At 35.7% G+C, this 18,221-nt stretch overlaps 1 protein-coding gene across 7 annotated transcripts in view; it reads right to left on the reverse strand.

Annotated features, from left to right (window-relative positions):
• Positions 1 to 3,151: 3,151 nt before the first annotated feature.
• The window catches only part of asic1c (acid-sensing (proton-gated) ion channel 1c), a 130,043-nt gene continuing 114,973 nt past the window's right edge, over positions 3,152 to 18,221 (reverse strand). For 3 of the 7 annotated variants that reach the window (XM_065258601.2, XM_065258595.1, XM_065258597.1), the window contains exons 7-12: positions 15,450 to 15,541; positions 15,288 to 15,367; positions 15,128 to 15,199; positions 10,137 to 10,189; positions 9,955 to 9,990; positions 3,152 to 3,825 (exon numbers count right to left, since the gene is read on the reverse strand). In XM_065258601.2, the coding sequence (XP_065114673.1) occupies positions 3,747 to 3,825; positions 9,955 to 9,990; positions 10,137 to 10,189; positions 15,128 to 15,199; positions 15,288 to 15,367; positions 15,450 to 15,541 (412 nt within the window). In that variant the 3' untranslated portion in view covers positions 3,152 to 3,746. The remainder of the gene's footprint in view (positions 3,826 to 9,954; positions 9,991 to 10,136; positions 10,190 to 15,127; positions 15,200 to 15,287; positions 15,368 to 15,449; positions 15,542 to 18,221) is intronic. The other 4 variants (XM_065258596.2, XM_065258600.1, XM_065258599.2 and 1 more) reach the window with 3 other exon arrangements.

An 18,221-nucleotide genomic window follows, 5' to 3' on the forward strand; every position in this document is an offset into this window, starting at 1 on the left:
TATCATGCATGTAACTAACTGAGCAACATCAACAACAAACACAAAACAGACACGGACAACAAGTTAAGAGATGGTTAAATATATTGTTTATTATACTGGATAATTTACATGTAACTCTGGTTTAAAATTGTGATACCTGTACTAGAAATCCCACTTTAATTGATATAAAACGATACAATACAGTGTAGCTGAATGCAAATAAAAGACGTTTATGGAAGATTGAGGTTTCTTTTACAAGCCTTTAACCATAATGCAATGCAATGTAGTGTAGTGTAGTGAAGCAAAGCTACAATTGACCCAAGACAGATCTGGACACTTACATCACACATATTTGAATGTCATTGCATTAGATTACAAAATATCAAAGTGACGCATGTAAACAAACAATGCTGGAGATTTAAGATATTTGCACACTGATTTGTATACGTTTTTCGTATTTGTCATTTTAAAAATTTGCACACACAGAGTTTGATACATATCATAATTCATTAGTTTTTCGAAAAAATAAATCGCGAAACAATACAAATAGAGTATGGTGGCTCTTTGAACACGATCTGAATTTGACTAATGTTTCAGGGGCAGTGTGTACATTTGATTGACACAACGTGAGGTTGTATTTATTTTTTTTTAACGTGTGGAAATAATTACAACATTTTATTCTTGTAGTTGCTTTTAACCAAATGGCATCAAATTCAATTTTAGAGGAAGTGTTGACTACGTAGTTAACTACGAACATGATCCACTAGCATTAGCCTACAGCTAGTTTTAGGGGCGGTTCACATTTCGCGTCGAAATCCCCGCGGAAAACGCGACCGTCTGACCTGTGGTGTGCTTGCGGCATTCTAGAAAATTGAAATGATTTTTAACTTGATGCGGTGCGAAAAAAAAACACGAATGTGTCGAACCGCGTGCGCATCGCGAGTACGTCACTTTCATTATAAGCGTGCATACCGTGTGCCTACATTTGAAATAACGAACTTGAGCGCGCAAAAGACGCTAAATGTGAATTATGAAGCCACAAAACGTCTTTTTGTGTAATATTTTGCTTGAAAAATGTGCTTGTGCTAACTTTCTTTAAAATAGATGCCACTTTGTTTGATATTTTATCATCTAATGCAACAGTAACACTTTACAATAAGGTTGTATTTGAAAAGTTAGGTTCCAAAACGTGATAAATGCCATTAAAAAAATTACCACCAAAATCAGTATTAAAAAGTAAATTCTTCATTGTACGCAAAATCCGATATCCGTTATTCTGTCATTTTTTCTCCTTTATTCTAAACCTCGACAAACGCCAGTCGTCCTTTTCTGCAGAATGCAATAAATCCGCTTAACCAATTACAGCGCAATATTCCACGCATTGTAAACAATAATGGCGGCGCTTTGACTACACACAGAATCCTAGTTTTCCTAATCTACTTTGTACTTCATGATCAACAAACAAACAAAATACATGAAAAAACCTGTTAACTCTTTCCCCGCCAGCATTTTTCATGATTTTCGCAAAAGTTAAATGCCTTCCAGAAAATGCTCCTTTTTAAATATATAAACATACAATATATGAAATAAAAGAACAGATCCTCTACTTTCAAACAAAAAAAAATCTGTTTCATCCTACGTTCATGTGTTCTGTTTTTATCACCTCTCAAATATGTATAGGTTTCATCAAAAACACCAAATTTTGAGCAAATAATTCCATTTTTGTGAAGCACTTTTGATAGAGATAAGAGGCAGAGCGATCTTTAAAACATACACGGACATACAGCTGTTTGCCGTAGGGCAATACTTCCGGGTTTTATAAGTTGCCACGTGGTGGATAATAGCGGTATTGCAGATTGACGAGATATCTCGTCAATGGCAGGGAAAGAGTTAAGTTCATGTTAGCTAATGCATTTACTACTGTTAACAAATACAACCTTATTGTAAAGTGTTACCACCATAACATTCATACATATATTGTGACAGTGAATGTTTTACGTATGTTTTGAGGCCACTGCGTGTTGTGCGGTCAGCAGGTTCATGCGAGACAGGGAAGACACCTTTATTACCCCAACTTACAGGTGCGCCCGAAAATAAAGTGATGCTCACGTTATGTATCGATCTTCCTGAAATTTCCCAAAATTTGCTTTACACTGAATTGTGCCACCTAAAATAAAAACATCTGGCAGAATGAGCAAGCTCAAGCTATGCTAATATGAGTATGTGATTTCTTAAGAGCCGAGTTGATTAAATTTTCACATCAACTTGTTGTTGTTTACAGTCTTTGCCACTTTAAATAATGAATTAGCTCTCATTAAACCCCAGCGATTACTTAACAGATTCATTCATTGCATTCTACGCATGTATATGAGTTTGGATAATTTTAGCTTTGGATCTGACAGTGAAGCTTTAATTTCAACATTACACTTATAAAACAGATGATCTGTATATCTAAATATTATTTAACAACGTTTCAACCTGACACCGTCTAGTGGATGTTGAAACACTAAGAAAAGCAAATTGCTGGTAACTTAGGTTGTGTCGAAAGCGTTTTGTTCCTTTGTTTACCTGACAGCTAATAATTAAGGTAATATATGGTTTTCATTAACACATTATGCATATTATTGCACTTACTGTATATACACAAAATATGAACAAAGACAAACAATCTAAATGATTACACGTTGTCTATTACAATCAAGGGGCTAAATTCAGTCAAACCGCAGCAATTTCTCAGTTAAAGCTCAGACAGTTATTGTACAAAAAAGTGCCAAAGTAATTTCGCACTTTGGCCGAATTAAAACGGAACTGAATCGAACAATTGTGCGCAATATTAAAATGCTTTCTTTTTTTGAGATTTAAGGCGGCTTGATGAAATTAGGCCCACAGTGTTCATACAGTATTCAATTACATCACAAAATCACCGTTATCTTATGGCAATCCGCACCAGTTTTATGAGGTGGCTCATTCGTACGATCACACTTGTACATTTTTGTACGATTTGCTTTTGCCCCTATGGTGTTGGGGTTAGGGGCAGAGTTTCGTTATTGTTTTTTTATGATAATATTACGTTTTTGTATGATTCACTTCGTACGGGAACGTACGATTCACTTCGTACGGGAACGTACGATTCACTTCGTACGGGAACGTACGATTCACTTCGTACGGGAACGTACGATTCACTTCGTACGGGAACGTACGATTCACTTCGTACGGGAACGTACGATTCACTTCGTACGGAAACGTACGATTCACTTCGTACGATTCACTTCGTACGGAAATGTACGATTCACGTCGTATGAAAAACGTACGATTCAATTAGTACAATTCACTTCATAGGATTTCTCTTTGTACGATTCACTTCGTACGAATTCGCCAACTCGTAAAATACGTACGAATTCTCGTGAGATCAGGCTGCACAAAATACCTTCCTGGATGACATAACAGCATTTGTACGTTTTATAATTGTTTGAAAGAAAATGGTATGATTTTTACCAGGATAATCACATTTCGAACAAACAGTGGCTGTAATGTTAATAAAACCTGAGTTTTGTTTTGGAAGTGTTACCTATTTGTACTTGTGTTACTATGATGATTTGTTATAACATTTTCTATTCAGGAGTTGATAGATTTTTTTAACCATTAACATGTACATTTTCGTGGACTTACACTTGGTTTGGAGTCTATCAGATATTTCACAGTTTTCCGTCGAATCCCAAACGGGTCGCGCCTGTTGCGTCATCAACAAGCGAATTCCTCGAAGTTGCCTATAGCCGGGTGACTAGGTAGGACGTTCGGCGCGAATCCAAGACTGTCCGAGTGACTCCGGAGTGTGTCACATGTGCTCTGGAAAAAAAGGAAATGGAAATTTTGGGGGTGGGAGGGAAACAAGGTCAGATGAGGGTCGAAGATGAATTCATGATGATGACAGGCAAAGACATATATAACGCAGAGTGAATTGAACGTCATCTTCCTCTGTGGCTGTGTCATCATTAGCTTGGTTTGGGCTGGAAGGGAAAACGCAAACTTGCGAGATGCTGGGTTTAGAGTTAGGTTTGGGGGTAGGATTAGGATAAAAACAGCGCTTATCCAGTGAGATTTCGGCGTTTGGTGTATCCCGTCTAGCCACAACCACAGACCCATGATGACATGATGCATCTAGTGATGTGACGTCAATGGCCACTGATTTATAACAACAAAACAATGGAAGCAAATTTCGCTTTTTAGACTCAATACAAATTGGACAAACCCCATAGAATAAAAATATTTTGTTAAAAGTGATTACATATTTTGAAGTCGTGTATACATTTAAACAATTTTGTGGGTTCAAAACAAGTTAAGTTTTTTGTGACATGCTGTCGATTACCAGAGAAAATTTCGGTAACACTTTCTATGAAATTGTTTATAGGTAATTATTACTATTCTATAAACGTATTTATAGTGACAAAAACAACACATATACCCCATAATAATAATAATAATAACAGTTATAGTTACATTTATAATATTTTTTATTACTTATTATTACTATTATATTTTTAAGTGATGGATTTGCTTTTTCAATGTGAATGCTCATAATCCATTATACACAGATTTGTAAGTATTAATTACTCAGTCGTATATTTTCATGAGTGTAATTTTAAAGATACATGTATAATGTTATAATGTCATTATATTGTAATTATGACATATTAGTAATGCAGATTTATTTCTTTGTCAAATAACTTGTTGTTAATAGTCATATTGTGAGTTACTTATAACACTGTTATTAACCTCTATAAATGCATTATTGATGGCTTTAAAGTGAAAGCATACAATACAGTTTTCCTAATGCAAATACTAGGAAATCATGAAGATGTTATTTATTAATTAAATCCCCGCCAGCCTTTTTTTTAAAAGGTCCCCGCCAGCATTTTTGTGATTTTCACAAAGGTTTCACAAAATGCCTTGCAGGAAAATTTTCTTCTAAAAATATATAAACTGAATATATCAAATGAAAGAACAGACCCCTCTGCTTTCAAACAAACAAACAAACAAAAAAATGGGGAAAAATTCACACCATCTATATTTTTTTCTCTGCTTATAAACTCTTAAATATGGGTATTTTTCTTCAAAAATAATTTTTTTTGCAAAAAAATTAAATTGCATTTTTGTGAAGGAATTTTGTTAGAGATCAGATTCAGAATGATTATCAAAACATACACGGAGTGTAAAATTAACAAATAATATTTTGCTTCAGTTTTTTTATAAATTGGGTGCACATAAAAAATAACAAAAACTTATCAGGAACACTTTTTTTTAAGCAAATATTTTCTTTAAATTGACGAGATAACTTGTCAATGGCAGGGAAAGAGTTAAAAAAATAATGTTGCTGTGTTTTATTAGTATTTAAATTGCAACTGTTTGTTTTTATAGAATTTCTGTATTTTTATTTTCATTACTTTAGCTATTATTGTTCTGTAGTTAAATTTACAAATAAACATTTTAAAATGGATAATGAATAGCATCCTCATGATTTCCTAACATTTGTATCCTATGCTTTCACCTTACTTTAAGCCATCAACAATACATTTATAGAGATAAATAACTGCATTACAAGTAACTCACAACATGGCTATTAACAACAATATAAAACTATTCTTAAACAAGAAAAAAATCTGCATAATAAGTCGTAACTATGACATTATAACAATGCAGGCTTGGTCTTTAAAAATACACTCATGGAAGTATACGAAGTAGTTTGTACTTATAAATCAGTGTATGCACATTAAAAAAAGCAAATGCATAACTTAAAAGTAATAATAAACTATAAATGTAACTATAACTGTTTTTATAATGGGTTATATGTGTTGTTGTGAATAGTATTAATTACCTACAAACAATTATAAAGGAGGCTATAATTCATTATAAAGATGGGCTTCATAGAAAGTGTTAAAAAATTTCAACTCATTCATAAATTAGTAAAACCAAGCAAACATGAACTTACAATTAAAATCTATAGGGTACAATTTATTAATTATATATTATATTTTTACATCGTCAAATGAAGCTGGGTTTGTTGTTCTGGCTGGATAAACCTTACAAATTAAATCCTCTTGTGGATTTGTAAAGAGCATGCTCGCACCTTTTTTGTCTGTGTTGTAATCCACAGCAAATCAGGGAGTTTATAAAACTTGTATTGAATCCAAAACGCTCTTTTAAGCAAAATAAACTTTTTAAAAACCTTAATTTATTCTCTAAAAAGTATAAAATCACAGTAGATATAATTCTTTTGGCAGAACATCCAGGCTCATTTTTCATATTATTTCATAAGAAGCTTGCAGACAGACTTATAAAACACAATCATAAGGGAGAACTCATTATACTTTCTGAAATAAACCTGCCAGATCATTCAGATGAAAGCTTCGCACTTCCTCTCATATTTAGTTTTCCTTTGTGGTTTATGGCTAAAATATTTAAATTAGTTTCTGTATATCACCCTAATATTTTGTGACTCTAGACAAATTTCCATAAATTTGATGTTAAAACTGAACACAATGAGCGGCGTTTTTCCAGCAATAAAACAATGAAACTTTCTTTACAGAAAATTCATCCTTGTTTCAATCTGACAAATGAATGTTCAGCTGTATTTATCTAAATACTGACCTTTCACTTAGACAAACCTTCAATAACATGAATGATGACATCACAGATAAAATATGTTAAATGAAGTTTAGCAATGTATATGACAAACTCAATCACACCTTTTAAAACAAAGGTGCTTAAATGGTTCTTCACAGCGATGCCATAGAAGAACCATTTACCATTCAGTCAAAGAACCATTTCTTTCTTACCTTTTTATAATATAATCTAATTATATAATGTATTATATTATATATATAATATAATCTTTTTCACTTAAAAAACCTTTTGGGAAACAGAAAGGTTCTTCATGTGTTAAAGGTTCTTTATAGAACCATTCAGCCAAAATGGTTCTATGGCATCGTGAAGCACATTTATTTTTAAGAGTGCACATTTGAACATGTAGGCCCTATCTACTAAATTTAGATTTTTACTCATCAATGTACAACAAAAAACAAACTTACAAGCACTTTCAGTCTCCTGAACTTTTTAAATAATATTATATATTATATATATAAATAAATAAATAATATATTATAAAATAATAATAATAATAATGTCTTATAAAACCTATATAAATAAATAGCAGAAATTGTATGAAGTGGCGTCTGGTGACTTCTCTTCTGAGGGCCGCAAATTTAAAATGTGTTCGAAATGTCACGTGTGTGGCTCATCATGTCAAAATACATGTTCGGTGCGTCATGTGAACCATGTGCATCACGTGTCCTGTCAAAATACAGGTCTGCTGCACACGCGTCAAAAAGGTTTATGATAAAAGAGACGCTCACATTCATAAAATACTCACAAGAGACTCAGTTAAAGTTGCCATAGAATAAAAAAACTGTATTTACCATAAGCATAGATTAGTAATAAGAGCTTTGTATATGGTGATGACATATCATGAGCCTCAAACGCGTTTGTTTCCTCATTTTTATGTAAACCTTGTGCACGCACAAGGCTGCTGGAAAACAGACCAATCTTAACATAACACCGACTGTGATGTCACAGTTGAGATGTACGCCCCCAACATTAAATTACACAATAAATTCATTACAAAGTTTTTAAAATGTTTACTAATGTGAGCTACTGACATGAGCCTCAGAGCAGAGCTCAACATTATTATTCATGACCCTTCCAAATACAGCAAAAATAGACCATTTCATTCAAATGACAAATACTAGGGTTGTAAATAGACATGTAAAAATGTTTCTGGATAATTTTGCACTTAATACAATTACATACATTTTATGTAAATATCAAAGAACAAATTTAACATAATATTTCTATGTATTCTTTGGCACCTTTAACACTAAACTCTGATTACACATGAGATTAAGCGACTATCTGGCAAATGTGAACGTCTCTTTTATCATAAACCCTTTTGATGCATCTGCAGCAGGCACGCATTTTGACATGATGCGTGATGCACATAAGTTTACATGACGTGCCGAACACATATTTTGACATGATGGGCTTAACAAATGTTGGGATGAGCTTCGTAACATGTGCCCCCGAAAAATAAGTCACCGGCCGCCACTGCGTAGTAACCATAAAAAATGCCGGTTTATTTTTACCCCAGCACAGGGTCAGATGGTTGGGTCAAATCTAAACCTTTTTTGGGTTCATTTAAAGGGATAGTTCGGCCAAAAATGATATTAAACCCATGATTTACTCACCCCCAAGCTGTCCGAGTTGCATATGTCCATCGTTTTTCAGACAAACACATTTTCGGATATTTTAGAAAATGTTTTAGATCTTTCAGTTGATTAAATGTAATGTTAAGGGGTCCACAACCTTCAAGTCCAAAAAAGTGCGTCCATCCTTCACAAATTAAATCCAAATGGCTCCAGGATGATAAACAAAGGTCTTCTGAGGGTAATCCGTGCATTGTTGTTGTAGAAATATCCATATTTAAAACTTTATTATCGTAAATAACTACCTTCCGGTAGCGCCGCCATCTTGTTGCGTCCGCATTCAGGATGAGAGCTTACGCAGCCTACGGAGGCTACTCTGCTGCTGCTCTGTGCCCCCGCCCTCCGAATTTGTCATACGTCACTAAGAAAAGTGCGTACACTACGCTAATACTCTCTCCTGAATACAGAGGAGTCTAAGATGGCGGCGCTACCGGAAGGTAGTTATTTTCGTTAATAAAGTTTTAAAAATTGATATTTCTACAACAACACCGCGCGGATTACCCTCAGAAGACCTTTGTTTATCATCCTGGAGCCGTTTGGATTCATTTTGTGAAGGATGGACGCACTTTTTTGGACTTGAAGGTTGTGGACCCCTTAAAGGGACACTTCACCCATTTGCATTAAGCTTTGTATAGTTAGAAACCCAGTCATGTTTTTAAATGGTCATGCATCATTCCCTCTGTTTCCCCTGAGATAGGAGAAATATGGATTCCAGTGTTGCACTTCCTTCTTTCAATGATGTAAAAATCATCATTTTGCATCATTGAAAGAAGGAAGTGCTATATCTTTGTAGAGGGGGTGAGACTACAAACACTCCTTTTCTCGGTCAAATAGGCACCAAATTCGAAATTTATGTTACATTTCTACTACAAATATGATCCACTTTTAATAAAGATTAATGTTTCCATGGGTGAAATGCTCCTTTAACATTACATTTAATCAACTGAAAGATCTAAAACATTTTCTAAAATATCCGAAAATGTGTTTGTCTGAAAAACGATGGACATATGCAACTCAGACAGCTTGGAGGTGAGTAAATCATGGGTTTAATATCATTTTTGGCCGAACTATCCCTTTAACTCACCCAATTGCTGGGTTCATCCCATTTTGACCCAATGCTGGGTAAAAATAGCCCAGCATTTTTTAGAGTCTATGGTTATTTGCCATTGTAATTTTTATTTGAATATTTATAGAACTAAAAAAAATGGTAGAAGTAAAATCTAGGCCTAAGAAATCCATGCCAAATGGCCCAAAATTTCCCATAAGGCATCTTAACTTATACACTGTAGTCTGTGAATCCAAAAATGCTGGATTTTTTCAACCCAGCGTTGGGTCAAAAAGAGACAAACCCAACCCATTGGGTTTTAATTTAACCTACGCTGGGTTGTTTTAACCCATTGTTGGGTCAAACATAAACATTTTCTGGGTTAATTTAACCAAACAGCTGGGTTTGTCCCTTTTTGACCCAATAACGCTCTGTATAATGCCTGTATAGCTTATTTGACTTTAAAATCAAATGCATACAAAACAGATTTGCATACAAAATCACTTTGGGGAATAAAGAGACAAAGCCATGAGCTGTTGGGGAAAACAGAAAAGAAGTAGCGGAGAAGAATAAAAGCAAGCGAGAGTTAATTCATACAGACAGGTTTCATTTTACCTGAACTTGTGCAAAACATCATCTCCATCTTGCAAGCTACAAGGTTTTGAAAAAGGTATCTTAGAATGCAAATGACATGGGTTCCCTTTCATCCGCTAAACTTTTAATGGGGTGAATGTTTTGGGAATGATTTTAAAGGACACAATGAAATGTTTCGGCAATATTATTAATGGTATTGCTACCTGGGGGCATGGTTAGGCGTGACACCAGGGCTGGTGGAAATCTCGGGGAAATCCTGGAATAAACATGATGGAAAGAGATGAAGATGACCAATCCCAAGCCGAGGTCAATTCAGTTCCAACATACTGTAGGCAAGACTGATATTTAACAAGCGGCAGGTTGTTTTACCTGTGCACGCTCGTATGATTTGAAACTGAACTGACCTTACGCTTGACCAGACTTATGACAAAATCATACAGGGTTGAAGAAGCATGAAAAAAACAAGAAAACATGCTGTTTCTCTAAAACCTACATTACGGTTTTATCTTATTCATGCTATTATTTTACTGGATGTGACTGAACTAAAAACAGAATATCTGAATCACAAAACAATAAATACACAGCACATCCCATATGTACATTAAAGTGTACACTACACTACACACAAAAATGCACAAAAGTTGTCACAAGGGTGGTGCCTTTTCCAAAAGTACATCTTTGTACCTAAAAAGAGTGCATATGACCACCTCAGGAGAAACACATTGGCACCAAATGCATTCATATCTGTACCTAAATGGTACCTATTGGGACCCTTTTAAAGGTGCAGTGTGTAAATTTTAGTAGGATCTCTTGACAGAAATGCAATATAATATACATAACTATATTATAAGTGGTGTATAAAGACCTTACATAATGAACCACTATGCTTTTATTACATTGGAATGAGCCGTTTTTATCTAATCTACATACACATTTTTACCTACATACACTGTGGGTCCTCTTACATGGAAGTCGGCATTCTGTGTCGCCATGTTTCTACAGTAGCCCTAAACGGACAAACTGCTATAGTGTGTGTTTTTTCCCCACTGTTGTCTCAGACGATGAACGTAGAGTTTCGAAAGGGAGGGACTGAGCGATGGTTGCAATTCACAATCTCACCACTAGAGATAAACTAGATAACTAGAGCTAAAATCTACACATTGCACCTTTAAAGGCTACTGTCCCAGTGACGCCTTTTATATCTTATTTTCTAAGAGTGTATCATGCATACTTTCTTGACTGAAGGTCACACAAAGCCGGGGGTCTTGAATATCAAATCAACAAAACGGATTAGCCATCAAACCACACGGCTCTAAGATAAATCGTAACATTCTTCCCTGGAAATTCAGATGTTAAATTGAAAAAGCTATTGACCAGTGGGTTTTACGAAGGTATATAATCATTAGGGGTGTGACGAGATCTAGTGCGACGAGATCTCGCGAGATTAAATGTGTTTTGCGAGATTACATGTGTCTCGCGAGATTTCTTGTGGAGGTGCTGGCCTTTCTCAAATAAAAGACTGCATCCTTCGGAGGTCGCATTTTTAAACTGCATTTACTTCACCACTGTCTTATTAGAGACTATTAACAATTATAAAGTTTACTAATTATTTAGTTAATCGCAATTTGTTGTAATATGCTCCCGACTTGCGAATGTAACGCTCAGTTAATGATCTGAAATAAACCTTGATGACGTATGCAGCCTGCATATGCGACCTCCGGAGGATGCAGCTTTCTGTTTGACCCTTTTGCACTGCATGCATTATATTTGTCTTTTACTGCGTTTGCTTTTTTGTTTGGGTTTTCAATAATGTTCGTTTGGGAAATCGTGTGAGATGCGTTGTGTTTGTCTGTTGATCAGTGTTAGATGTGAAGTCTCAGCAGATTAAACCCTCACACAGAGTTTACATGATTTAATGTCTGCATGAACATGTTCTTGCTCAGAAATGACAATGGCTATATCATTTCTAGAGTAAAGAAATGGACATATATTAAATATTAACATGGATTTAAACATTGTTTGGCTAAAAGTAAGCGTTTCTCTCCGTCTAAAGTGAAAGTGAAGATAGTGTCTGCGAGACGAGTCCACTATCGCCCCCTGCAGGCATTTTTTATAATACATACATAATGCTTTTTATGCCACAAATGTAATGTGTTTGTTTAATGTAACTTGGTTTTAATACTTTATTTGAACCAATTGTTATTGCATCTTCTTTATTATGTAATTTAAAATGCTACTGCTCACTTGGGTCTATTTTTATTACCCCAAAATAACAAATTGCTTCATTATCAGTTAGCAAAATAATTGTTAGGGCCAGTCCTTGATTAGTTAAAACATTAAAAAAATAATGTGATTTCAGTTTCTTATTCATTTATTTTATCATTGAGGGTTTCTTAAAAAGTGTAAAAAATACCGTCTCGTCTCGTGAACCCAATCTCGTGTTTGTCTCGTCTCGTGGATTAAAAGTGTCTCGTCACACCCCTAATAATCATTAAAAAAAACCTATAGAGATCTCCGTCGGCCTTTCTTGAACATTTCCTATGTTTGTGGAAAAAATAAATCATTTCGTTCTACTCGAACCTTACTGTAATCAAATAAAGTTTATGTTTCTGCCGGTGATCAGCAATGTTCATGTGAATGTTGGAGGGTTTAGATGAAAAATTGTTTTGTCTATGCTCATGATATGGTACAATAATGGTGAATGAGACGAATTTTAACGTTTCATCATATTTCACACGTGTTCATACTACACTGTCAGAAGGAAAAGGTACAGAAGTTGTCATTGGGGTGGTACCCACCTTTGCACCTAAAGAGCTCATTTTAGTACTTCAAAGGTACATATCGGTACCAAATGTATACATATCTGTACCTAAATGGTAGATATAAGGACCTTTTAAAGAGTACTGCTCCAGTGACAGCTTGGGACCATTTTTGACCATTTTTTTGATGACAGTCTCATTTAAGTCCATGCTTCATGGACTTCTGAGGCTGCATCCTTCTAATTCCCGAGTCCACGTCTTCGTAAGTCCGCAATCCAGCTTTTGAATTGGGACATAGCTTACTGTATTTTAAATAACTGAAATGTTTTTTTTTAAATATGAGATGATGCAAACACTACAAACCCTAACAAAACTGATAAACCAGCTGTCCTGTTATGAAAATAAAAAATTGTAAAGTTTTATTTCAGGACAGATATGCTTGGTCTCTCCAAAGTCTCTAAAACATAAACCTATAACTTGTTTAATAACCCATGTTTATAAAGTGATAAAACTGTAATAATTTTAGTGACAGAAGGAAGATGTCTGTAAAGTGTACATACGGTGTGAAAGAATGACTTGGATCATTAATATTAATTAGGTGACATAACATTCACTCAATCATTTTCTGAAAAGTAATTAAGTGGGTGTTGGCCTTATCAGGATTCTTACTGTGGTTTTACATGGTAACGGTCAAATGGGAGCAGAATTGTGCCAACAAAAACCATGTCAGAGTTTTATAATCAGGGCTTTTCACACTAATCCTAACCCTGAACCTGAAGGGATTAAGTAGTTCACCCAAAAATGAAAATTCTGTCATTTTCTCATCCTCATGTTGTTACAAACCTGTATGACTTCTTTTTTCTGATGAACATAAAAGAAGATATTTTGTTAAATGATGGTGAACAGACAGCTGATTGTAACCATTGACTTTCATAGTAGGAAAAACAAATATGATGGCATTCAATGGGGTCAACTGTGTGCTAACCATCATTAATTAAAATATCTTCTTCATCATTTATCACAATACTTCCAACTATAGTCAATGGTTACAATCAGCTGTGTGCTTACCATCATTTATAAAAATATCTTCTTTTCTGTTAAAAAAAAAAAAGAAATTTATACAGGTTTGTAAAGCGGATCGCACACCGGTCGCGCCGCTCAGCTCCGCGCCGTTCTAAAAAAATCAAACACATTGTTTTCTATTAGTATACGCACACCGGCGCCGCCAGGTGGCGCCTGTCCGCGCCGCCCAGCTGTGACTCAGGAAGTTGCTCAAATTCCTGTCGCGCCACACACATAGTTTAACATTAAATAACATCATATTTGTCCCAAATCATTAACGATTAACATTGGCTGCTAACGTATATTTTGCATTTTGAAGTAGACGCTATCTGACGAAGCTCGCGCTATTTAATGTGCACTTCCGGTTTCCAAACCTCCGAGTTGTCCTAGACGCGACTCGACGCGGCGCGACCCTGAGCTGCGCGGCTGGTGTGCGATCCCCTTAACAACGTAAGGATGAGAAAATGACAGAATTTTCTTTTTTGGGTGAATTATTCCTTTAAAATGTTTAAAGGCCAGATTTAACCCTCGTAATTTATACCGCATGATACGATGTGATGTTACACAGCGAGTTGTTTAACAACTACAGTAATCTGAATCAGCGCATGCCATTAAATATTCATGAGTTGTGCTCAGTTCCCAAAACTTTCATGTATTTAGTCTAGGGAAATGGTTTAAAAGTAAATAAACAGCAACAGAAACCTCATTACGATACCTGTGAATACGTTATTGTTTTTGCTGTATGATTCAAAACACCGAGTGGATTTCCACCGATGGACCAGCTGGTATTAAAACAGCCTGCATGCTTGTCACATTTTGGATTCGCTCAATAAATTACAGTCATAAATATGTAAATAAGTGCATTAACCCAGGGTTCACAGATGTACAGTGTTAAATCTCCAGACCTGATGGGATTAATTGCTAAAGCAGTATGAAGGGTGTGAAACATGAAACGGTAGGTTTATCCTGAATGACCCCGAGTAAACAACTTCAAGTGTGAAAAGCCCATTTATGTGTTACACAACAAAACCTCATGAATGACTCAAACATCAATTTGTGTTTATGTAATCTATGGTTGATAAAAGGTTTGTCACAAGCGAAGGGTGATAAACATGCTTAACATTTATAAAAGTTTCCACATCTACACTTTTTGTAATTTCCCTCATTCAAACAGAGACATGTCTAATTTCCCACAATTCCCTCTCTTAAGACATAAAGCAGATAAAAAGCATGCAGCAGTAAGAATAATAATAATAATAAAAAAGCAGTTAAATTATATAAACAAAACAAAATCTTTAAATAACAAAATAAACAAAACTAGAGCTTATTATTAACTATTTGCACATGCAGGGCACCACAGAAAACACAATTACCAGATTATCACTAGCGCTCCGATGCGGCCGTCTCTTACGCAGAAAAGAACCCAGGACTTTGTCCTTAAAAACCTGGAAAAATGGTGTGACATCCTTAGAAATATATATCGTGTCAGAAACAGCTGCGAGTCTATTTCAGAAGAAAATACACAAAATATACCTCATACAAGTAATCAAATATCTCCAGTATTGTCAAGACGCTGGCCCCTATAAACAGACCCATCTGTCCACCGATATCACCTGAGAAAAAATACAAAACATACGGCTGGTGTGACTCTCTGAGAATTTATGATTTTGCCACTCTTTCTCTATGTTTTCTTACCAAGTAATCCAGCAACTTCATATGCTTTTTTCTGTTCGATTTTTTCATAGTTCAGAGCCTCAAAGAAGATATCCAACACTAATATGTTGTCCCTGTAAAATTGCAGAAATAAAAAGCAAACGTTCAGTTGTATCCCATGTGTATTTTTTCATCGTTGCAATGACCTTACTTTTCATTTTACAGCCCCGATCTTAAAGGAACACGCTGACTTTTTGGAAATTTAGCTTATTCACCGTATCCCCCTGGGTTAGATAAGTCCATACATACCTTTTTCATCTCCGTGCGTGTCTTAACTCTGTCTGGCGCACACACCGCTAGCCTAGCTTAGCACAAAGACTGGAAGTAAATGGCTCCAGCTAGCATACTGCTCCCAATAAGTGACAAAATAACGCAAACTTTTCCTATTTATGTGTTGTGATTTGTATAGTCACAGCGTGTACAAATAACAAGGTCATATGAGACACAGCCGTCTTTTAACCGTTTAAAAACTGGGAACTAGAGGTCTTCACGGGTCCACTTAGATCCGAAAACCCGAGGTCCGACCCGAGACCCGACTGGGTTCAGGTCTAAAAGTTTCACATGTTCCTCGGACACGTGTCGGTGATAGGCGGCATCGGGTCTCGAGTAATTTAAAATGAAAGTGTTTTTGCCGAACGGACCCGAGAAGACCCGAACTCTCTTGCATGTGTGCATCAATGTCTTTTTCAAACCTCTCATCTGTTTGCCAAGAGCGCTTGCGAAATTGTGTGTCTGGCAGAAGGTTAATTTTCGTTGAGACAGACATGTCAGTCAATTTTAAATGTACATTTTAGCGGTAACCTTGGTGTTGTCGTCAGATAACAAAGTAAAACAAATGGAGCAGCTCGCCAAATTGGTTGCGAGGCCACTGAAGTTTTTTTCTGTCTGACTGCTGCATGTGGGTCTGCAAAATCCACACACGTCAGTGCCGTTTACATTCGGGTCCAGTCGGGTAAAAAAAATTGCCACTAGTTCGGGCCGGACTCGGGTCTAATTTTCTCGGGTTTGTCTCAGGTCGGGTCTTTAAAAAATATATATATATATTTATGCATGTCGGGTTTGGGTATAAAGTGATTCGGGTCATTTCTTTGGACCTGAGAATACCTCTACTGGGAATTATATTCTCAGAAGGTGAAGCCCAAGTAGCAGTGCTTACTATACAAATCACAATATATAAATAGGAAAATCGTATGCTAGCTGGAGCCATTTACTTCCAGTCTTTGTGCTAAGCTAGGCTAGCGGTGGGTGTGTCAGACAGAGTTACGGCACGCATGGAGATTAAAGGGTATGTATGGACTTATCTAACTCTGGGGGATACGGTGAATAAGCTAAAGTCCCAAAAAAATTGTCTGCGTCTTCCTTTAACCTGCAGTATGAGATACAGTGCTTAACAAATTTATTATACCAGCACCCCACATAAGGTTTGTATCACAGCTGCCCTAAACTACTATTGATGATTAACAAAATGATTCGTTTATGTTATAGTTAGTAGCTTATGTGTAAGCTCTTTAGTCACAGTAGTATTTCTAATCAGGCCCTTAACTAGTATTGTTGGACTGGGGGGAACTCAAATTTTGTTAGGGCAGCGCTTTCTTGGTAACAGGATTCATACACTAAAAAATTCTGGGTTGTTTCAATCTTTTGTTGGGTTAAATTTGAAAAACCCTATGGTTTATAAAACCAAAAGTCCTCTCTTATAAGACATCTAGGGATGTTCTATTTTTTAAAAGCAATAAAATAAGGTATAATTTTTTTTACAAAATTTTGCATCTGTGTTGTATTGTATAATATTATAACAGTGTTTTTTTAACTCATGTAAACTTATTCCCCACAAGCAAAACACTGTGTGCAGACATGGTCTTGTTTCTAATGAAATATCATTATTGTTGTTATCTACGGAGTCCCTAAGGGGACATGGAGCAAAAATTTAATAAAGTTTAGTTTCGCATGCGCATGTGAAACTATCGCGTTTAGTTTCGCACGCGCACATGAAAGCGAAAGTTTCAAGTGCGCACGCGAAACTAAACTTAAAAAAAAAATCTGCACATGAAGGTTTCGCATGCGAAAGTTTGGCCCACTTATAATTTGGGAATAAAAACATGAAATTACTTTGACATCCTCACTTTTATTCAATATTGTTGGAAAAAAGTTCACATTAACTCTTTCCCCATCGGCGTTTAAAAAAGTTGCCCGCCAGCATTTTTATGATTTTCACAAAAGTTGAATGCCTTTTGTAATGAACAATAAAATGCTCTTCTTTAAACATATAAACATACAATATGAAAGAACAGACCTTCTGCTTTTAAACAAAACTGTTTCATTGTATCTTCATTTGTTCTCTAAATACCAAATTATGAACAAAAAGCTAAGATAATTGCATTTTGTAAAGGACTTTTGTAAGATTCTGAGTGAAGATAAAAACATACACAGAGTTTTTACTGTTTTTGGATCAGTTGATGCTTTATAAGTTGCGTAAGAGCCCCACCTAGTGGATAAGAGCGGAAATATGGATTGCCATAAAAACTTGTCATTGGCAGGGAAGCGTTTTGTCTTAACTCGTCAATGGTGGGGAAAGAGTTAAAGCACTTTATGATCCTGAATGATCTTTGAGACAAATAGACAGATGGTCTAATGCTGCGTTCACACCAGCCGCGGTAGAGGCGTTAAGTAAGAGTGATTTCAATGTTAAGTCAATGTAAAGACGCGTTGACGCGTGTCTGGCGGCGCGAATGAGGTGTTTAGCGCGGCAGACGC

The sequence above is a fragment of the Paramisgurnus dabryanus genome, chromosome 22 (assembly GCF_030506205.2).
Source record: "Paramisgurnus dabryanus chromosome 22, PD_genome_1.1, whole genome shotgun sequence".
Lineage (NCBI taxonomy): Eukaryota > Metazoa > Chordata > Actinopteri > Cypriniformes > Cobitidae > Paramisgurnus > Paramisgurnus dabryanus.